We start from the raw sequence: 23,472 nt of genomic DNA on the forward strand, positions 1-23,472 counted from the left end.
CAGCTTTTATCAGAAGCACGTCTGTGTGTGTGTGTGAGACAGTCACAGTGGGGACTATTCTGTTTACTGTAATTTTACAGATGCGTATGTAGGCAACAAAGTTTTTGCAAGGTAAGAACAGGAACTGGATTAGTTTTACAAATATCATAGAATATGCTTTATATATTTGTCCAAAGATACAGTATGGGGTTTTTTAAATTGAAATACAGTTGATTTACAGTGTTGTGCCAATCTGTGCTGTATAGCAAAGTGACTTAGTTATGCACGTATATACATTCTTTGTTTAAAGTCTTTTCCATTATGGTTTATCCCAGGATATTGGATATAGTTTCCTGTGCTTTTGTTTATCCATCCTATCTATAAAAGTTTCAATCTGCTAATCCCAAACTCCCAGTCCATCCCCACCCCCATCCCTCCTGGCAACCACAAGTCTGTTCTGTGTCTGTAAATCTGTTTCTGTTTCATAGATAAATTCATTTGTGTTATTTTAGATTCCACATATAAGTGATATCATATGGTGTTTGTCTTTCTCTTTCTGCCTGACTTCACATAGTATGATAATCTCTAGGTCCATCCATGTTGCTCAAATGGCATAATTCCATTCTTTTCTGTGGTTGAGAAATGTCCCATCGCATATATGTACCACATCTTCTTTAGCCATTCATCTCTGCATGGACAGACAGGATGATTCCTTGTCTTGGCTATCGTGAATAGTGCTGCGGTGAACATAGGGGTGCATGCTAAGATACACTGTTGATAAATTTAACTAATTTCCAAAATATAAACAGAGGAAACTAGGAACTTGGCTGTTCACTTGAACAATGAAAACACAACTGCAGTTCATAGCTGCCAGCCTGTTGTGTGTTTCCGGTCCTTCCAGCTAAGTTTGGATTCACATGCAAAGGAGCACCTGCTTTTCCCACCACGAGCTGTGGCTTCTCTGGTGTGCAGGTGAAACAAGAGGGTGAAACGGCAGGTCGACACTGTTCCTGGGGCATGTGCTACATTCTCCTTATATGTGTGCAGATTATTTTTTTCCCCCGAAACTGATGCTGCAGTGGATACGTGACACGGAACGGGTGGTGCCCTGTCCAGACAGTGCCATGCCTTGTAGGACGACTCTGCGAATTCGCAAAGTCCATGAAACTCCCATAGCAAATTGCTCCTTGTGTTAAGATACGAAATTTCTCTGGAAAGTATGTTACTGGGAAGTACATCAATTAAGTTGTTGTTATTATCTGTTAGGATCTTGGCTTTGCGATTTTATAGCATTCAATATTTCATTTATTTTTCATCTTAAATGACCTCACAAAAGCTCAGCTCTTTCCCCAGCGAGGTTAAAACTGTGCCCACGTTATGGAACAAAACCCTGACTCAAAGGGATGAGGTGCCTTGGCCACATAAGGGACCAAGTGTTTGAATGAAAATGGTTATTGTAATCCCACGTTCAGGGAAAGTAGTTCACCTGAACAGCAGGAGCCAGCATGGCAGGGACCACATGATTTCTGTGAGAAAGGAGGAGGTGGTTCCAAAGTTGGGGTTAAAATATGGCCGTGAGCAGAAAGTCTGGGATTTAGCAGCTCCCCGAGTGTGTTTCCCTCCAGCAGCACAGAACTTCACCAGCGGGAGCTGACTGACAGGCGGATTAAGATTCAAATGATAAACATAAGAATTAGTGTCTGCTAACCTTCAGGTTTTTATTCTCCTCTTGGTATGCACAGTTAATTCTATTGACATTAATAATGGTATTCAAGAATGCAGATAAAATGGCCAGAAATAGCCTGGTAATTCTACATTAGTTCTAATTGGATGGATTGAGGATGGATCGATGTTCTTACGGCTAAACTATCATATGGGCGTGCTGACCCCTGGGGGTTTTACGCTCCTCCTGCCTCACATAAACTCTCCTGTGTAATGGACTTGCCCAGCAAGCCTCCTTTGATCTGCCTGACTGAGACCTGCAAGGGTCTGGAGTTGCCTGTCATCAGCCCTTTTGAGCCACATAATAATATAACCCCCCTTCTGTGAAGGCTGCTCGGCCTCTGAAAGCAGGGGTTCTGTTGAGCAGTGCCTTGTCTTCCTGCTGTTACACCAAGGAGACAGCCAGTCCTCCTGTCAGTAACTGACCGCGCTTCCTTATTACTCGTGTAGGGAGTCTCACTTTCACCTTGCTGTGTTCTCTAAATTGTGCAAGGAGACAGGAAGTCTTTTCACTCTGGAAAGAAAAATGAAGCAAAAGCAAACAAGCAAAGACTTGTCACACTTGTCTAACTGCCCAGAACTCTCCAGAGTTGTGTTGATTGATGGAGGACAAACTCTGTCTCTCTGTGGGTCAAACCCTGCCCACAGGCAGATGCCACTGAGAACTATTGTAACTGAAACGTAAATTTCAAGATGCTACTGAATCCAATTTACTAGGTTTTAAATTAGCTTGTGTATTAATATCTGGAGAGTTCACTTTTTATTATTATGAAAAGTAGACCAACTAATTTAATTTTAGGGTTTTTTTCTGCTTAGTCGAATTGAGAAGTCAAATCTCTAATAATTTTGAACATCTCCGAGTCATTCTCTCAAGAAGGTAGCATTTTTAATTTGCAGAGAAAGGAGAGCTTATGTTAGGAATTACTTCATATGTAAAGATAAACTCAGGTGGGTTACAGATATAAGCATAAGAATCATGTTGGTGTGTGTGACTGTATACAGATGTGTGTATATGTCTACGTGTGTATGTACAGGTGTGTGTATATGTGTATGTACAGGTGTGCATATATGTCTGTGTGTGTATGTACAGGTGTGCATATATGTCTGTGTGAGTATGTACAGGTGTGTGTGTGTGTACATGTGTATATACAGGTGTCTGTGTATGTATACATGTGTATATACAGGTGTGTGTATATGTGTACATGTGTATATACAGGTGTGCATATGTACATGCATATATATGTACATGAATCTGCATATATGAATATTTTACACTCTTGAGTCGGAGAAGGCATATCCCAACCTTATTCCACAGTGAGAAACTACAAAATATTGACATATTTGAATTCATAAGACTAAAAATATATTCATGGTAAAGGCCAACAAACAAATGAACAAACTAAAAGTACTGTGACCAAAGTAAGACAGTCATGTGAACCTGGGGAAATGCCCCGTGATACAGGTGACACGTGCTCATATTCCTAATACAAAGAGACTCCTTGCAAATCAGTCAGGAAAAGATGAGCACTGTGGTCATATAAACGGGCAAAGGCCAGAAAAGATGTTCACATCCCTCATCAGTGACTGAAAATCTGGGAGAGCTTTAGCATTCCACTGAAAACTAAAAATCTAAACTCCTGCTCTAAAGTGTAAAGGTGCAGAAATGCAGTGGTATTCACTAGTTCCTGTGCATCACTGTAGGATGCAGTCAGTTGCCCACATGCCCCTGAGCAGGGATCTGGTCCCACAGGTGGGTTCACCTGTAAGAACAACACAGGTAAGATGCTCTTCATTGTTACATCATCAGTAATAGCAAAAGTCACAGCAACCCAGAGCTCACCATGATAGTACTGACGGAGCAGTAGATATATGCAAGTACTGAAATAGTAGGATGTTATTAATAGGATATACTAGAATATTAGGCAGCTATAAAAAATGAGGAACACTTCTGTGTGCTAACTGTGGAGCAATCCAAATTACATCAACTTTAAAAAGCAAAGTACAGGACATTATTATATAGCTGCCACTTTTTAAAAAAAAAACATGACAGTTCTATTTCCAGTTTTTTGAGGAATCTCCACAGCGTTCTCCATAGTGGCTGTACTAGTTTGCATTCCCACCAACAGTGTAATAGGGCTCCCTTTTCTCCACACCCTCCAGCATCTATTGCTTGTAGACTTTTGGATAGCAGCCATTCTGACTGGCGTGAAACGGTACCTCATTGTGGTTTTGATTTGCATTTCCCTGATAATGAGTGACGTTGAGCATCTTTTCATGCCATATGACCCAGCAATCCCCCTGCTGGGCATACACACCAAGGAAACCAGAATGGAAAGAGACGTGTGTACCCCAGTGTTCATTGCAGCACTGTTTATAATAGCCAGGACAAGGAAGCAGCCTAGATGCCCATCAGCAGACGAATGGATAAGAAAGCTGTGGTACATACACACGATGGAGTATTACTCAGCCATTAAAAAGGATACATTCGAATCAGTTCTAATGAGGTGGATAAAACTGGAGCCTATTATACAGAGTGAAGTAAGCCAGAAAGAAAAACACCAATACAGTATAATAACACATATATATGGAATTTAGAAAGATGGTAACGATAACCCTGTATGCGAGACAGGAAAAGAGACACAGATGTAAAGAACAGTGTTTTGGACTCTGTGGGAGAGGGTGAGGGCAGGACGATATGGGAGAATGGCAATGAAGCATGTAAATTATCATATGTGAAACGAATCGCCAGTCCAGGTTCAATGCATGACACAGGGTGCTTGGGGCTGGTGCACCGGGATGACCCAGAGGGATGGGATGGGGACGGAGGTGGGAAGGGGGTTCTGGAAGGGGAAAACATGTACACCCATGGCGGATTCATGTCAATGTACGGCAAGACAAATACAATATTGTAAAGTTGAAAAATAGATAAATAGAATCTGCGTCAAAAAAATAAATAAAGTAAAAACAACGGGACTATATGAAAAAAAATATATGAGAGACTGAGAATCTTTTTATGTTTATTGTAATTACAGATTCTCTCTTTTTTAGTATTTTTTTTCAAAGTTTCATTTTGTTTTTTTGAATTAACTGATGTTATTTATTTAACATTTGTAGATTTATAGGGAAATTGAGTGCAAAGTACAGAGTTCCCGTCTACCTCCTCCCTCTTTTTTAAATGTATTCATGGGTTTTGGGCAGTGCTGGGTCTCCGCTGCTGCGTGGACTTTCCTGGCAGTGGAGAGCAGGCACTGCTCTCCGTCCCGGTGCTCGGGCTTCGCGCGGAGGCGGCTTCTCTTGTCGGGGAGCGCAGGCTCCAGGGGCGCGGGCTCAGGAGGGTGGCCCTGGATTCCGCAGCTGCGGCTCCCGGGCTCCGGGGCGCGGGCGCAGTATCTCCGGTCCACGGGCTCACCGGTTCTGCGGCCTGTGGGAGTAAACCGTGTCCTCTGCCTCGGCAGCTAGACTCCTCCGCTGAGCCACCCGGGAAGACCCGATGCCGCCACTTTTATATAGTAAAATGGGAAAATAAGACTAAAACGCATGTCAGATTATATTACATAAAGAGACAATAGAAGAATAAATAAGCTAATAAAAATGTTTACATCTAAGGAGCGAGGAGGAAGTAGGTGCCACAGGGATGGACAGGACATCTCAATATGCCTCTTTTTATATATGGTGTTGACCTTCATTTATGCAAACGTGCCATCTATTCGGAAATATCAGAACTTAAAAGACGCAATAACAGGAAGTAAAACCCATTCTCAAGAGACAGAGCAGCCAAGAGCAGATTTAGAGATGACTGAGGACAGAACCATCAGAGAGAATTTTAAAATAATGGATTAATGCCATAAAAGATCAAGGGGAAAGCGTGGAGTACTCAAATACACCAAGGGGAAATTGGCAGAGAGAGAAAGTACAAGAAAGGGGGAAACACTGCGGGTGAAAATCACGGCGCTGGAAGCAGAGGTTTAGTTGCTGAGCTCAGCAGTAGATGCGGCACCACCGCGTGATGGTCAGTGAGCTTGAAGATGGTCCACAGGAGTCACCCCACACACAAATGTAGGAAATAAAGGCAGCAAAGAGCATTCAGGAGCTGTGGGCAAACATTAAGGTTGTCCAACGCACTGAATCCCAGGAGGAAAAGAGAAGAGGGAACAGTCCACAGAAGAAGCATTTGAAGATGTAACGCCCAAGAGTTCTGAAAATAGTGAGGGATGGTAAATCACAGATTGAAGAATCTAGAAAATCTCAAGAAAGATAAGTACCCCAAACAAACCATCAAAACCCCGTACAAATACACACATATTCAAACCACCAGAAACGGAGAATAAAGAGAAAATCTTAAAGAAAGCTGGAGAAAAATAAAGGCCATTACATACAGAGGAACAAAACATTCTCACAGGGTTTTTGTCGTAAACTAGTCAAGCCAGAAAACAATAAAGTGACACCTTTAAAGTATTAAAAGAAAAACCTATGAACCCAGAATTTGAGACTTAGAGAAATTATCTTTCAAAAATGAAGAAATGATCAACTTTTGAGGATAAAGACAGCCACTATTAGCTATTTTTCTCCATTTTAATTACTTTTTCAAATTTCTGTAATGAATATGTCAAGTGTTTAATACTGACCACCTTTCCTTTCCAGCCATGTGGGCAGGGAACTCGACTTAGAGGTAAAGGTAATATACTGTCCTTTCTGCCCGACATTTTCCCACTTCTCATAGGCGCTCTCGAATCCCCCCCGCAAGTCAGGTCGTTCCTGGCCACCCTCGTAGCTGCACACGCATCCCCGCACCCCTCGGTCTACACCCAGCTGCTTTTGTGCACTTTCTCTCCTGCTCATCCAGCTGTGACACGTGTGTCCCCACACGGTGCTGAGGGCAGTGCCCAGTTCATCTCCTGGCGAACCAACGGATCTGATTGCATGATGGATGGAGAGCTCTCACCCTCCAACAATGAAGAGGGCTGAAAGCCATCACTCATTAAACGCGAGTCGCTCTCTTTACGGCTGTGGTGTTCAGATATCTAACAGCGATGGCATGGATAGTCAGCCAAACACTCAGGAGAAGTCAGACAGGGCTTTCTGTTAACTGAACAGAAGCCGACTGCTGTCAAAGCCCCGACTGTCTCCAGAGAATGCACTGAATAAAGAGATTAGAACAAAAAGAGGTGAACCTGTAAGATTTGAGGGCAAAATTAAACAACATTAAGTCTAATAGTAAACCTAAAGCAGCAGTGATTTATGCAGTTCTCCTAAAGGTAGTAAAGATGAGTTATTCTATTGAAATCATTGCCTTCCTTGGTGTATTGTACTTAATGTATGAATTTGTTTCTTTATTCCTCCAATAAGTAAGTCTGTGCTAGGACTGGGTGTGTAAATAAGGTATCAAGTAAATAAATGAATGAAAGGACAGACTGCCAGGGCGCTAACCAGGCAAGTGAAACTAATCAGTTAATTTTCAATGACAGGAATCATTTACACAGACTATTAAAAAGTGAGATTTTGATGAATCAAATTGCTTTTGAAATAATTTTTTAAGATTAAGGTGTTTTTAAAATCTCTTTTATTGCAAAATTTGGCAAATATATGTAAAAATCTTTGTTCATTCTTTTTTTAACTTTTTATTTTGTATTGGAGTATAGCCGATTACCAATGTTGCAGTAGTTTCAGGTGGACAGCAAAGAGACTCAGCCACACATATACATGTACCCATTCTACCCCAAACTCCCCATCTATCCAGGCTTCCACATAACACTGAGCAGAGTTCCCTGTGCTGGACAGTAGGTGCTTGTTGGCTATCCGTTTAAAAATATAGCAGCGTGGACATGTCCATCCCAAACCCCTGAACTCTCTCTTCTCCCGTCCTTCCCACCTGTAACCGTAAGTTCATTCTCTGTCTGTGAGTCTCTTTCTGTTTTATAGACAAGTTCAAGCCTCCAGTGAGAGCTCAGTTTAGCTGGCACCTTAGTGTCCATCTGTGATCCTGTGAGCAAAGAGCCTGGTCACTCTGAGCCAGACTGTGACCTACAGTTCTAATGCGAGCTAACCCTTGAGTGTTGCTTTAAGCCACTGAATCTATGATTATGTGTTACGTGGTGTGTTAGTCAGGGTTCTCCAGAAACACAGGGTGTGTGTGTGTGTGTATGAGAAAGAGAAAGATAGACAGGGATTAACTATAAGAAAATGGCTCTCATGATTGTACAGGCTGGCAGATTCAAATTCTGCAGGGCAGACTGGCAGGCAGGGTCTCAGGGAAGACCTGAGGTTGTAGCTAGAGGCTGAAGATAGTCTGAAGGCCAATTTCTCTTCCCCAAGGAGGTCAATCTTTTTTCTTAAGACCTTCAACTGATTAGATGAGGCCCACCCATATAATGGAGGGCACTCTGCTTTCTCAGTGTCTAAAAATTTAAACATTAATCACATCTAAAATCCCTGGGATTCCCTGATGGCTCATTGGTAAAGAATCTGATTGCCAGTGGAAGAGATGTGAGTTCAATCCCTGGTCCAGGGTGATCCCTGGACAAGGAAATGGCAACCCACCGCAGTATTCTTGCCTGGGAAATCCCATGGGCAGAGGAACCTGGCAGATTACAGTCCATGGGGTCGCAAAGAGTTCAACAGGACTGAGCTACTAAAGCATGCATACACATCTAAAAAATGCCTTCACAGTGCCATCTAGACAGTTCAGTTCAGGTCAGTCGCTCAGCTTCATCCTACTCTTTGCAACCCCATGGACTGCAGCACACCAGGCTCCCCTGTACCTCACCATCTCCAGAGTTTGCTCAAACTCATATCCATCGAGTCAGTGATGCCATCCAACCATCTCATCCTCTGTCATCCCCTTCTCCTCCTGCTTTCAGTCTTTCCCAGCATCAGGGTCTTTTCCAGTGGATCAGTTCTTCACATCAGGTGGCCAAAGTATTGGAGCTTCAGCTTCAGCACCAGTCCTTCCAATTAATATCCAGGACTGATTTCCTTTAGGATTGACTGGTTTGGCTGCCTAGACTACTCTTGACCAAATTGCTGGGTCCCACAGTCTAGCCAAGTTGATACATGAAATGAGCCAGTAGACATAGTAATGGAAAACAAATATGTGAAAGTATTAGTCATGATTATCTCTGGGTGCTGAACTTCTGGCTGAATTTCATTTTCTTTTAAATACTTTCTGAATTTTTTCCAAAAGCATATGTTAGTGTTAAAATAAGAAAAGATATAAAAAATCAGTTTTATTGTCTTCTAAGCCTCCTTGTAACCTATAAGTTCTGTTTCTTCAAAAATAATACCATATTTAAAACAAATTATCTTTGTGTTGTAAAGTTACTACAGTCATAAATTTATGCTCAGTGACTTTATTAGACTAAGTGGAATTATAATTTTATGTGGATTTTAAAGCCATAAAATGGAGCTTATTCCCAGTAGTACTGCCATATTTTGTGTCTCCAGGGCTCATTTTATGTGAGACATACAGTAGGAGATGCTCGGGGAGAGGCGTGTCCTTGGCGGTAGTCGGGGCTTGGTGTTATGACCAGGGAGCCTCTTCCTTGATGGTGCGAAAGGGATGAGCATTTGAGGGTTACTAGCCTGGACTCTCTCTGAAATCACTTCCAAGCCCAACACCATCATGTGTACTTGGGGAGGAGCCTCTGCACTCCTGGACCGGATGGTGAACGGCTTTTCCAGCACAGACCCCCTCCCAGGGCCAGACCCCTCCCAGTACCGGCTGACTTCTGACTACTGTGGGGTTCCCATACCGAGATTCTTCCATTTGTCATCTTCCTGCACATTTGGTGTCATAATTCTTTTATATCTCTGTGTCTTTCTCCACTTCCTGATCACATTATCGCCTCCTCAGATGACCGTGCACACTCATTTCATTTTATTATCCCGGTAGTGGTCACTCAGTGGCTCTTCAGCGAACACTGTTAGCTGACGGGGACTCCACTTATGATCTGTCTCGTGGTACAGTTACACTATTATTTTCATTTCAGATGGAGGTGCATTTAGTGATTATCTCCAATCACAGCAGGATGGTAAATTTTACTGTCGATTGATTCCTACATTTATATGGTGACTATTCAAATAGATGTTAAAGTCAGGATTTATCATTAGACATGGCAATAGTAAAAAAAAAAACTCTTTCTTCTTAAGTAGTAATAGCATGTACCTCTTATTTTATACAGTGGTAGGTAGTCAAACATTTAACCTATAAAATCAGTAGTCAGAAAATACAATGGAGTGAGAAGAATGGAAACATTTATCTGCTGCAGTGGTTTTTAATTTCTGGTACTAACGGGGAAAACACAGAACAGAGTGGCTGTTGCCGGCAGAACAGAACGTGTTCTTCACACGCTGGCCCGGGATTTCCCTGGTTCCCTGTTGGTCTCACTCTCCAGACTTCACACGATGTCTCTCGAGAGCGTAGAACTCACCTCCATTTTCCTGACAGAGTTGGCGCTTAATAATGTTTGATGGATGGAATTGCTTTTAAGGAAATTTTAACTGGGGCCATTCTGTGGGGCTGGCTTCCCTGGTTGCTCAGTCTGTAAAGAGTCTGCCTGCAATGTGGGAGCCCTGGGTTCGATCCTTGGGTCAGGAAGATCCCCTGGAGAAGGGAATGGCTACCCACTCCAGTGTTCTTGCCTGGAGAATCCCGTGGACGGAGGAGCCTGATGGACTACAGTCCATAGAGTCACAAAGAGTCGGACTCGACTGAGTGACTTTCACTTTCATTCTGTGGGATTGTTAGTGATAATTTTTACTATAACCTTGTGTCCCAGGCATCTCCCTTGTTAGGCTAATAACTGTCTTAACAGCTGCTCCTGAAAGCCATAGAGAGGCACTGAAGAAATTCAAGTCTGCTAGCAGATTCCTGTTCTAGAAAGGCTGATTGACTGGGTGGACACCATCAGGTGTCCGTCAGGAAGCCGGGGTGAGTCACCAGGGCTGCCTGAGTGGTGTGTGTGTGGGTTGAGAAAACAAGGCTGGAGGCAGACGTCTTCAGGACAGAGTGGGACCCATGGCATGGTGAACGAGGACCCCCAGGGCTGTGACTCGGGCAGGGCTGGGCTGGTGTGCAGTGAGGGGCTGCTGTAGGGAGGTCAGGCGTGGGGATGGCGCTGGGTCCAGCCGGGGCAAGTGGTGTGCCGTTGTGAAGAGGGGTCGCCCCCACGGCCCCGACAACTGGGTGCGAGGATGCCCACTCTCTGCCTCTGGGCGGGGTGTGGGGCGCGTTAGAGGACAGCGGGCGCCCCCAGGGGACCCGCGCTGCTGCAGTACCCCACCTTCCTGATTAGGACAGCAGGGGCCATGGACGGGCAGCAGAGGCTGGGGGCAGCCAGGATCTCGGCCACATGGGGAGACTGCAGGGCTTCTTGAGGAAGGGACCGCCCCGGCCGTCCCCGCGCCGCACGGTCCAGAAGAGGCAGGCGCTGCGCCCCGACCCCACTCTGGGCAGGCTGCTTCTGCAGTGACTGGTCTCACCTGTCACTCGTGGGCTCTCTGCGTTTTCTGTTTTCTTCAAAGTCCACATTTTCTCACTTCCTTTTGCCAATGGTACAATGAAAGAGTCACGGCATGTGGACTGAATTTTTCTTTGATCTCCACAACCCAGAGGTATTCAGTGTTTACTGCTGTCCTCTGTGTGGAGACTCTTCCCCCAGAGGGTCCTCCACGCACACTGGCCGAGTTCCGGGTGTCACGTCTGTGCCACTCCCGTGGGGCCTGGGCAGTGTATGTAGCTCAGTGAAGGGCAGGTACGTGGGCACCGAGGTGGTCAGTGGTGACGTGCTGGTTGCCATGCTGACGGGTCATCCCCTTACCTCACCTGTGGTTACCTGTTAGCCACGCAGGGCGGTTAGCCCGACCAGCAGCACTGGCTGTGCCCTGTTTGTTAGGCCTCTTCTTAATGTGTGCGTCTGGGGACTCAGAAAGCTGGTTGCTGGAACACACACCCCTCAGATGGGCCCCGAGAGCCCCTCCGGAAGGGGCAGGCCTGAGGGACCCCGGGCCCTGACATCCAGCCCTGAGGGTGCAGCCATAGAGCCGGGCACTGGCCTGGGTGTGAGCGTCACGTCACGGGCCTGGTCTGATTTCACCGCCCTCAGACAGGCACCCGGGACAGGGCTGCAAAGGCAGCACGTCCTGCGACTGTGTCCGGGACCAGGCCTGGGAAGGGTCAGGGCAGTTCTGAGTGCTTCCTAGGTGGCTCAGCAGTAAAGAACCTGCCTGCCATGCAGGAGACTCGGGTTGAGTCCCTGGGTCAGGAAGATCCCCTGGAGAAGGAAATGGCTACCCATGCCAGGATTCTTGCCTGGAGAATCCCATGGACAGAGGAGCCTGGCGGGTACAGTCCATGGGGTCGCAGAGAGTCGGACACAACTAAGCAACTGAACAACAACACAGTCAGGCTGCGTGTCCCCTCAGAGTTCTCCAGGCCGGACGCTGCCTTTCACTGCTTGGCCGGTTAGTATTTGGTGAGCTCCAGCACAAGTGGTCAAATCTAGTCTCCTTCGCAAGAAGCCTTCCGCCCCTGCTGCCCTCTGCCCCTGGACTGCCGCGTCCCATTTCCGCATCTGCGCCTGCACCACCCCAGCATCGGGGATCCCGAGGTCATGCCCCCCATCTCAGTGCCAGGCCATCCAGCATGTTCCCTGAACAGAGCGCCTGAGTCCAGCAGGCCCTGCTGTGCTCAGAGCTCGGTGTTTGCTGGCCAGTATGGTCACCCAGGGGCCAGCCCTGATGCAGACACAAACCCAGTCTCCAACACCCACAGGAAGACTTTTCACAAGTGTGTTTGGTGTTGTTTGTGGATGAAATGGATAAAAATCAAGGTTCTCTCAAGAGTCCCTCAGTGGGGTGCCCTCTCACATTACCCCAGTAGACCTGCGTTCCTCTGAGTGTCGGCGGGTCCAGAGACCACCTGCCACAGAGTCACTTGGATGTTTACTGAAGTTCAGATCTGGAGCGACACTGCCGTTGTCAATCCATCTGGGTGTGTGGCCCAGGAACCACCAGGGGACTGTGATACCATGAGCACTTGGGAAACCTTCAGTGGAGGTTTTCCTGTCACCCTGACACCAGCTTTTAATATAAACCAGCAACTGTCAGAAATTTTAATAAAGAGAAAAGCTCTGTGCTTGCTTAAAAACCCATCTCAAACGTAGAGAAAGGTGTGGAGGCCAACCGCAGTGGAAGGCCCTCTGGTGGCAGGACGAGCCCCCGAGACGGCCTTGGATGTCCCTGATTGCAGCCCTCGCCCAGCGCGGCCCAGGGTGGCCGATGCCTCCGTGGGGGACCCAGTCCGCACCAGGACACACACGCTGCGGTCGCCGCTGTCTTGGTTGCGCAGCGTGCACGGGTCGGCAGGGGCGGCCCTGACTCTGCACGGTCCCCTGCCTCCCTGGACCCCTGCTTGACCTGGAGCAAACGAGCCGGCTGGGATGACCGTCGTCAGAGGGGCAGACGGGGCAGCCACCTCACAGACTCACTCAGCTGCACCCCAGGGAGCAGGGGGACGGGAAACCCCAATTGCAGACTGGGGTCTCCGGCCTCAAAGCCCTGCTCTCCCCGCCCTCAACCGTCCCTCTGCAACCAGAGAAGCTCTGTGACCACCTGGAGGAGGACAGCCGTGTCCACGGCCCAGAGTCTCGCCCACGACCCGGAGAGCAGGCCACCCCCAGAGCGTCTCCCGATGCTCAGCTGTGACCACCTGGAGGGAGCAGCCCCGGTTCTGTGTTGGCTTCAGAAACTGTCCCGCCTTGTTGCCTGAAACACCGCCTCTGGGTAAGATGGTTCCTTTCAGCACCTGAGGCCTAGTGCTAGACTCACTTCAGTGCCCGCCACCACCCCTCCTGGAAACTTGATGTCTCTCACCTCCGGGAAGGAACGGAGCGCGAGGCCCTTTGGTGACTCGGAGGCCGCGGCCGTGATGGCCGCTCTCCGCTTTGGAATACGCCACTGCTCATTTTCGTGCTCATCTGAACTGCTGGTTTATCACACAGCTGTGAGGATGCACCGCAAGCTTTGAAGATATGTGTGTAGCACTGAAGTAACACAGGCACCCTCTGGAGGTAGCAGAGTCTGTGCAGAGTCTGTTTCACCTGCGCGCGCACCTTTGAGGCCAAGGGTCACCTCAGGAGGGTGAGCGAGCCATCATGAAATGAGTGGTCCGTCGTCTGTGCCCCAGAGATGCACAGGGGCTTTGCAGGACTCGAGGACGATGCCCGCTCACTCCACGGCCTCGGGGCCTCCCCCAACCAGGGAGGCCAGGGCCCCTGGATGCACCGTGAGCTGGTGAGGGGGCCTCCGCTGGCTTCTGAAAGTCCCTCCCGAATCATCACACAGTTCACTTCAGCTGACAAGTGACAGAAAACTAAACACGTTTCCCCACCTGATTCCTGACCCCTGGACTAGGATGTAATTTACGGACCATGCAGTTCACCCCTTGATGAACAGCTCAGGGGCGTGTGGTGGCTTCACAGGTCCCTGTGATCCACATCAGGACGTGTCTCCCGCTGAGGAGCCACCTCGTGTGCTTTCTGTGTCCCTGGTTCGCCGGTTCCGGACGCAGCTTGGACGTGCCGTCCTGCAGCCGCGCCTTCGTGTCAGCCTTGCCCGCCTGGCAAGTCCTGAAGCTTCCTCTGCACTGTGGCCGGCGTCAGCCTCCTCTGCTTTGCAGCCGGGTAGCCCTCCACCGTGTGGTTGCCTCACCGGCAACTTCTCCACCGCACACCTGATCGACGTCCGTTTCCACTTCGGGGCTCTTATGACGGATCCTGCACAAGTCTCTCTGTGGACACTTACCTTCATTTGTCCCGTCCCTGGGGGGCAAGCTGCCGGGTCTCTTGGGAATATCACGTGGGACCTTCTGAGGAGCTCCCAGATCGTTTTTAAACTGGCTCAACGTCCTCTACAACTTAATAATACACATTTTCAAAGTATCCTATGTTGTGCAGTGTATATAAACATGCATATTTTTGTATGAAATGTGTCCCTCATTTTAAATTTTTCATGTTCATGTTTACAGCCGTTGCTTTAATCTCTGAAGGCTTACAGGCACATCAGTTTGTAACAAGAGCAGATTTTTTTCATGATACATTTATTTCCATTGATGTTGACAGGGTGTCATAACATGGAAGATAAATAATGGAGCTTTTCCGTAATACTCATCATTCTTTCTGATGTTTTAATCTCTCTGCTCTCCTTACAGTGGAATCTAGTTCATAATCCTGTGTGCAGTATTGCCACGTTTTCCTCAAAATACAATTCAGAAGTTGAACTATAAGGCAGTTTGAATGGGGAAAAAAGAGGATTTTTGGAAAGACACCAGATCTCTTTAAATATATCGTTCGGGAAATTGAATTCTATTGAAGTGTATGTGCTGCCTTTTGGCGGAGCCGGGGGGACCCTGGTGTCCCTCGCAGATGCTGTCATCTGTGATGGGCTGGGTGTGGCATCAGCTGCCGCTGGGAGAACTTGGCGTCCAGGAGGCACAGCTTCATCATGGCTCAGCAGACTTAGAGGGCACTGAAGCCAACAACAGACTGTTTCAATAGCAGAAAGGACACGTATGAGAAAACATGGGAGGGTCTCGAGCAGGAAAGACCCCCCTCAGAGCCGCTTTAGTGAAGCTGGTCCCTGCCGGCCCCCGTGTACACACCCCTGGGCTGACACCCCGGGCTGACACCCAGCCACACAACCTTGGGAATGAGAAGGGGTGGCGGCCATGCTTCCGGTAGCGTGCATCTGCTCCGTGACCCTGGCCTTCGCCAGGGTCTGGGAGCTGCGTCTCATCAGCAGAGTGTGGGTGATGAGCCCTTTCCCTGCTCCTGGGGGTCTGAGAAAGGACACAGGGGGGGTGCGTGGTGCTGCGGGGGGAGTCGGCCTCTGCCTCTCAGCAGTGAGGTCTCTAAACAAACAACCACTGAAGAACTGGGGTGAGCCAAACAGAGGACAGAGGCCACCATCTGAACCCAGCGTGACAACAGGGTGCAGCGGGCGGAGCCCTGCAGAGCACGGCCACAGCCTCCACAGCGCGTCCCTGATGTTTGTTAGGACGCACACTGTGAACTCACTGTGTTTGCAGCGCGTGTGTGTGGATGCACCCAGCCTGGCTGCCTGAAGACTGCAGGCGCTGCTCCACGCAATCAGACCAGCACAAGTGGAGAGAGACTTTGACGGGGACTGCACTGTTGCCAACGTGTCAGTTCTCCCCAGATCGAGGTGTCGATGCAGGGCAGCCTCTGTTTTTAGAGAAACTGACAGGAGGAAAATGCTGAGGATCTTAGAAGAGCCGAAACAGTCCTGACAGAGAAGAGCAAAGTCGGGCCAGCCGCTCCAGCCGCTTCTCCCCCAGCCCGGGCCCAGCGCCCTGCAGGGTCCCTGCTGCCGCTCAGGAAAGGGGTGTGTAGAAGCCAAGGTGCAGCCCTGGGTGTGCTCACTGCCGGCTCCCTTAGCAGCAGAGAGAGCACGCACACACACATCTACAGTCATTTATCTTGTTTATCGGCTGGCATGTGGATGATGCTAAATATGGATTCATACCCACGTCTCTAACTATAATCTAATACGGCATGGTTCATTCTAGCTCCCACCACCACCACTTGATTATCTGTACAAGATACGTCTAAATTTCCTTTGAGACTTCCTCTCTGAGCCAATCTGGAAGACTGTGTCATTCAACTTTCACATATTTGGGGATTTTCCAGAAATCCCTCTGTTACTGATTTCTAGTTGTATTTATTTTGGTCCAAGAACATACTTTGTATGATTTCTGTGCTTTCAAATGTGTTAAGGTTTGTTCTGTGGCCCAGAATACAGCCTATCTTGGTGAATGCCCACTTGACACTCATCCAAGGAAAATGTGGATGATGCTGTGTGGTTGGAGGCTGTCTGCTCTTAAGACAGGGATATTGGTGTCAGAATAGACCAGGGTTGATTCAGCCTCAGCACTGTTGGTATTTGGGGCCAGAAAATTCTTTTTGGTTGACAGCGGGCTGTGTACTATAGAATTTTAGTAGCATCTCTGGTCTCTACCACCAGGCTCCCATCCCCAAGCTGTGACAACAAAATATCTCCAGGTATGTCCAGTTGTCCCTCGGGGGTGAAACCTCTCGGGTTAAGAAAAACTCAAATAGAATAAATCGATGTGACGAAGAGTGACTCTTGCCATCAAAATTTAAAACATCTGCTCATCAAAACACTCCCAACAAGAAGGGAACAAGGCAAGCCACAAAGTGAAGGAAAATATTTGAAATGAATATCTGACAAAGGACTTGAGTACAGAATATATAAAGAACTCCCACAAAACAAAACTAGAAATGACCCTGTTAAAAATGGTGGGGGGGCGGGTAGGTGAAAAGTCTCTTCACAAAAGAAGATGTACAAATGACCAACCATCGCGTCATTGCTCATCCAGGAGGAGACGCCCCTTCACTTTCAGCCAACGGCCCAGCTTGAGCAGAGTGGCGGCCCAGCACACGAGAGGGTGCGGGGGGTCTCCGCGGAGCAGGCCGCCCAGAGGTGGCACCCACAGCTCACAGACACCGTCTGTCTCGGCTGTGACAACCAGCGCTGTTTGTTTTTCTGTTCTCTGGTTTCTATTTTAGGGAAAAAAAGCTGTGCTTTATGATGACTTCACCTAGGTTTGCTCTTTTCCAAAAAATTTAAACTTTTGAAATGTTTCGTTCTGAGAGAATCTCACATGGAAAGGTGGGGGCCGCATCTGAGCACCCCGACCCCGTCAGCTCCCCCGGGTGTGCCCTGAGACTTCTCTACCAAACTCCAACACGAACCTGGGCCGCGGGTCCCACCCCCAGTCCAGGGCTCCTGAGGGCGGACTGAGCAGAGCACTGTGGGCAGTGACTGGGGGCTCTGCGTCTGCACCCCCCCTCCTGAGGGTGGACTGAGCACAGCACTGTGCACAGTGACCAGGGCCCTGCGTCTGCACCCACTCCCCACTCCTGAGGATGGACTGAGCACGGCATTGTGCACAGTGACTGGGGGCTCTGCGTCTGCACCCCCCCCTCCTGAGGGTGGACTGAGCACAGCACTGTGCACAGTGACCAGGGCCCTGCGTCTGCACCGCCCCCTCCTGAGGGTGGACGGAGCACAGCACTGTGCACAGTGACCAGGGGCCCTGCGTCTGCACCCCCTCCCCTCCTGAGGGTGGACTTAGCATAGCACTGTGCACAGTGACCAGGGCCCTGCGTCTGCGCCCACTCCCCACTCCTGAGGATGGACTGAGCACAGCATTGTGCACAGTGACTGGGGGCTCTGCGTCTGCACCTTCCCACTCCTGAGGGTGGACTGAGCACAGCACTGTGGGCAGTGACTGGGGGCTCTGCGTCTGCACCCCCCCCTCCTGAGGGTGGACTGAGCACAGCACTGTGCACAGTGACCAGGGCCCTGCGTCTGCGCCGCCCCCTCCTGAGGGTGGACGGAGCACAGCACTGTGCACAGTGACCAGGGCTCTGTGTCTGCGCCCCCCACTCCTGCACACCCTCTGAGCACCCTTCTCCGCAGTGAAGGACTGGCGGTGCTTTCCTGTGCTTGTGGCATCAAGTCCAGACTCCAGAGGGGGCTGCACAGACCCCACTGTCTTTTCTGGAAGCTTCTCCGCAGCCCCTCCATCCACCCTTGTGCACTAGACCAACTGGGATCCCATCCGCGTTCCGACCCTGTAGCCCCAAGTGTGCCTCTGTCGTAGTAGTACCGGATTTCAGAAAGACAAACAGTGACGTCTGAATTTCAGCTAGACAGTGTGTTCCTTAGCCTAAGGGACACGTTTGGGACGATGTTGGGAACATATTGCTCATGAGGGTTGTTTGCTCCTCCTCTGAACTCCACCTTTAACTGGGTGCCCCATGTTTTTATCTGGCATTCATTCCTCCATCTTCGTCGGCATCAGCGCCTGGCAGCATTCCGGGCACCTGCTGGAGAAGGTCTGCCGAACTTACCAGAAGGCACACAGGCCTTCCCCACAGCGCTGCTGGTTAGAAGAGGAAGGCCATGGGGAGCAGACGCGGAGCAGCGGGTCCGGGACGCAGGCTGCACGGGCAGCTCGGCCCAAAGCCCGTGCCGCCGCCCCTCCTCTCAGTGTCCAGCCCAGGGCCCTCCCGGCTTCCAGCCACAGGGAACCAATTCTGAGTCTGACACCAGTTTTCTGGCTTCCTCGGAAGGCTCCTCAGGGCCGGGAGGTCTCGCTGTCTCCAGAGAGCAGGTCCCCAGGGGCGGGTCCGAGCGCCCAGCCCTGTATGGGGTGAACATGAGCTCACCTTCTCCTGTGACTGCGGTTACATCTTAGTCTGAATATTTCCATATGCACACACTCAGTCTAATTATGGAAATAATCTGGAAAAAGCACTTTCCCAACAGTGCCCGGGCCTATGACCTGCAGGGCTCACTGGCCTGCTTGGTGTGTTGGGGGATGCTAAGCCACCATAATCAAGTGGGCTGAAGTTGGGGACCAGACCTTGGCACCCTCTGCTCCTCTGACTCAGCTGCCCAGATCTTGGGGCAAAAAGCATGAGTTTTTGAGCCAGGCTGCCTGGGCCCGGAGTCTAGCTCTGCGTTCGCTCTGCGGGCATCTGGGCGAGGTGTCTCCCCGTTTGCAGTGAGGCCCAAGCATGTGGGGTCCCTGCGAGGACTGAACGGGCTGGTACAGGGTGCTTCCAGGGGCCAGCGTAACAGTGCGTCACGGATGTTAGATGTCTGGAGTCTGTGTGTGAAAGAAACCCCGTGGTTAGCTTCCTGCAGTGGCAGCTCGTCTCTCAGTGGCTGCCCAGTGCTGGAATAAAGAGGTGGTCGTGAGTTAGAAGAGACATTTGAACGTAGAATGACAAATACAGACTCGTGTGTGGGTGCCACCCAGCTATAGTTCTGAGTCACCCCGCTCACAGTGCCAGGCTCTGGGCTGGAAATCTGGATACAGAGATAAAGAAGACACAGCCCTGCTTTTACAGATGCTGAGAACTTAAATGTGAGAATGTTGAATCAGCAAAGAGCAGTGTTAATCCAAAGGGAAAGCTCTTCAGTTGGAAGGAAATAAGATAAAAGTGCTAACTGGTAGAAACTGGAGTGTGCAGGCCCCCGCCCAGAGCCCGGCCCTGAGCAGCGTGGGTGACAATGAGTCTGGCAGGGACCTGGACTCTGAGCCGAGATCAGGGCAGCCCCAGGCTCATTTCTCTCCCATTTCCTTTCCTTTTCGCTTCTTTTCTTTTTTGGTCTGTTTTAAGTGGAAAGAAGGGATATAAGAGCTGGAATATGTTATATACCTAGTGTTAAAACAAAGTTATTATTATAATAATTTATAATTCTATTAGTATCTAAAAATACATACTATTAATTTTACTCGAAATAATGACCTTAAAATAAATGAGGTTCCTTCATCTGAACTTAACATCAAGCCAGTTTTCCCTCTGCTGCCCCATTTCTAAAGAAGTAAATCACCGAGAAATCAATTTACATCAAGGGCTTACTTTAAAAAGCAGGGAACATACTGTGGTCAAGACATGGAGTCAGAATTAGCAACCTGATTTTTATACACAGGCCTGTGCAATTATCCTAGTTAACTGTCTCATTGTGATCCACAGTAGGAAAGAAGAATAAATCCATTATTGTTGTCTACATTATTCCAGCTTGGGGGTCAAATAAAATGTAGGCTGTCTTGATTGTGGAAAGACTGTCACCAAACCTGAAAGGAGCTCGATTTAGCCAGAAACGTCAACCCAGCTGAACCCTCTCTCTGCCAGATATCCTCAGGGTTTCCCCCAGGCTTTCAAGATTTTGCAAAAAACAAGGAAGGAGACTAGAGAAAATTGATTGTTAAGGCTGTTTGGAAGGAGATGACCATTGTGATGATAATATGGATTTCAGTTTTCAGTCTGCTCTCTGCTTCTATCGCATAATCTGGACAACTTCACAGAAGTTAAAACAGACGGCAAACCTTTGATTGTTTTCTTCGATTTTTCTGAGTGTGTAAAGTTGCCAAAAGCTCCCATGACCTTTATGAGACTCGTGGACTCTGAGTCCAGGGTGCTCTCAGGCGCTGTGAGTTTTTCATGCTTTTAGGGATAGGTTTCTTTCTACGTGGGATGACCCCGATCTCACTACCTGATCATAAAAAGTCAGATTTTGAAGCAAGTCTGTAAGGAGTCTGCCCCATTGGTGCTGATGAACCCACATTCGTGAGCATGTCTGTCAGGAATGTTATCACGAGCCTGAGATGTCCACCGTGGGTCGAGGTTTGGTCGTGGCCCCGGGTGCCGGCACACGTGGTCCCTGCAGCGATGCTCACGAGGCCTCTGTCTTCTCTCCTTCTCTCCTGTAGCCAGAGCTACCTGCAAGCTGCCAGCGACGGGCCTGCCAGCCATGGGCTGGACCCCTCTGCCAACTACAACTCCCCGAAGTTCCGCTCCCGGAACCAGAGCTACATGCGTGCCGTCAGCACCCTCAGCCAGGCCAGCTGCGTGAGCCAGGTGGGGTCCCTCCCTCCCGGTCAGCCCCCTGCTGCAGACCGAGGCTTGAACCAGGTGGGGCCCCCTCCCTCCCGGTCAGCCCCTACTGCAGACCCAGGCATGAGCCTGGTGGGGCCCCCTCCCCTCCCCTCCTGGTCAGCCCCCTGCTGCAGACCCGGGCCTGAGTCAGGTGGAGCCCCCTCCCCTCCCGGTCAGCCCCCTGCTGCAGACCCAGGCCTGAGCCAAGCGGGGTCCCTCCCTTCCAGTCAGTCCCCAGCTGCAGACTCAGGCTTGAACCAGGTGGGGCCCCCTCCCCTCCCCTCCTGGTCAGCCTCCTGCCGCAGAGGCCCAGCCAGGAGTGCTCCTGGCCATCTGTGGGAGTGATGGGGCCTTTGTGACCGATCGATCTCACTCCCAGCTCCTCTGAGCAGGGCTGACAGGAGTGTCCACCACATCCCTCCGCCACCGCCCCACACCGAGCACCCTCCTTGCCTGGGCCAGGCCCCCCACGCGGGCGGAGGGTCTGAGTCCCACCCAAGGGGACACACGGGGCCTGCAGCACCAGCCCCCCAAGGTCGCTGGTGTTTCCACGGACAGACTCTCCCCGCAGCTGCCGGCGGGCCAGCAAGTCGCGCTCTCCCTTGTTCTCTGAGGACGCTGGTGGCAGGTGTTCCAGACTGACCCCAGGCTCTGCTGCCTGAGGGAGGGGGCCCCGCGGGAGGGGGACCCGCAGGGGGCGCTCGGGGTACTCGCGGCCCTCTCCCCGCCGCTCACACCCTCGCCACTGCTGTGCTCACACCCAGCCTGGCTGCCGATGTTTCTGGACCCGGCACTGCTGGGCATGAGGGAGCCACAGTGGGACGCTTGTCTGGACAGGCGGTCTCTGGGGGCCGTGGTTCAGCCACTCCCTGGACGGGCGGGCTCTGGGGGCCGTGGCTCAGCCGCTCCCTGGACAGGCGGGCTCTGGGGGCCGTGGCTCAGCTGCTCCCTGGACGGGCGGGCGAGCCGGCCCGGAGGCTGAGGGCAGGAGGGGCCCCCACCTGGTCTCTGCTCACCTTCCTGCGGTGGCTGCCTTGCTGAGGCCCCCATAGCTACATCCTGGTCCCTGTGAGTCTCTGTGAGCTTCGTCCATCCACCCTCCAGACCGTTCTGACGGCCGCTCCGTTTGCCCAGGAACCCAGGCGCTTTGCTGGGCGTGCGGGGGGGGGGGGTCGTCAGGAGCCCGCAGGGCAGGGGCACCCCCCCCGCCCCCGCAGGAGCGGCGTCTGCCTTCCCCACGGCCGAGCCTGCCACCCGCTCCTCCTGCTTTCTCCTTGTCCTCACAAAGCCGCTTCAGCATGAGGGCAGCTTCTTTCTGTCTTGCATCCTTTCTCTTTTAATTGTTGTAAAATATACATAAAATACACAACATTCACCATCTTAACCATTTTTCGGTGTACATCTCGTGGTGTTTGGCACTTCACATTGCTGGGCAGCCACCCCCACCATCATCTCCAGAGCTCTCTCATCTTCCCAAACTGAAGCTGTCCCCACGAAACGCTGACCCCCCGCCCCGCCGTCCCCTCGCTGTCTCCTCCAGGGACCTCACAGGGTGACACACCGCGTTTGTCCTCCGTGTCTGCACTGCTTCGCTTTCCTCCATGTGGTCACCTGTGTCAGAATGTGCCTCTCCTCTTTAAGGCTGAGCAGCACGCTGTGTGGACGGCCCACACTGTGTGCCCATCATCTGTCAGCAGACACTGGGTTGCTTCCCCCTTGGCTGCTGTGAGTGACACTATGTGAACGCGGGTGTGCAAGCATTTGTCTGTCTCTCCGCTTCCAGTTCTTGGGCTGCACACCCAGTTCCTGTGGGTGCAGCTGTGATCTCCTGAGGAACCTCTGTGCCGGTTCCCGCAGCAGCTGCCCCATTCTCCAGCGCCGGCAGCTGTGTCCAGGGTCCCAGCCCCCACACCCCAGCTGCCACCTCGCTCTGCAAGCGCCACCGTCCTGACCCTGGGAAGCCCGCCCTCAGCGGGTGTCAGGCTCTCTGCCACCAGGAGCCACGTTTCTCACCGTCTTCTGATTTTCTCTTCTCTGGCATCTTGGAGCCCACATTCTCCAGAAGCAGTTTAAGTGCTTTCCTGCACTTCAGGTTCACTAGAGAAGCCGGCCCTACAGCCCACACCAATTATTTACCCCACTGGCTTGGCGTCCTCCCGGGACACCTCATGTCAGGCTGAGCTGTGGTTTAAGTTGCAGAACAAAATTCCCACTTTTCCAAATCTCCCTCGAGCTAGTCAGAGAAAAGGCCACTTCAGTTCCAGTCTAGACCAGCTTGAGG

The 23,472-nt window shown here is 50.4% G+C and overlaps 1 protein-coding gene across 4 annotated transcripts in view; it reads left to right on the forward strand.

Annotated features, from left to right (window-relative positions):
* Nucleotides 1-23,472, forward strand: part of DLGAP2 (DLG associated protein 2) — a 118,320-nt gene that overhangs the window by 43,337 nt on the left and 51,511 nt on the right. For all 4 annotated transcript variants that reach the window (XM_081524190.1, XM_081524192.1, XM_081524191.1 and 1 more), the window contains one exon: nt 21,026-21,173. In XM_081524190.1, coding sequence (XP_081380316.1) covers nt 21,026-21,173 — 148 coding nt within the window. The remainder of the gene's footprint in view (nt 1-21,025; nt 21,174-23,472) is intronic.

Source organism: Giraffa tippelskirchi, chromosome 8 (assembly GCF_054371585.1).
Source record: "Giraffa tippelskirchi isolate mGirTip1 chromosome 8, T2T-mGirTip1v1.2.pri, whole genome shotgun sequence".
Classification (NCBI taxonomy): domain Eukaryota; kingdom Metazoa; phylum Chordata; class Mammalia; order Artiodactyla; family Giraffidae; genus Giraffa; species Giraffa tippelskirchi.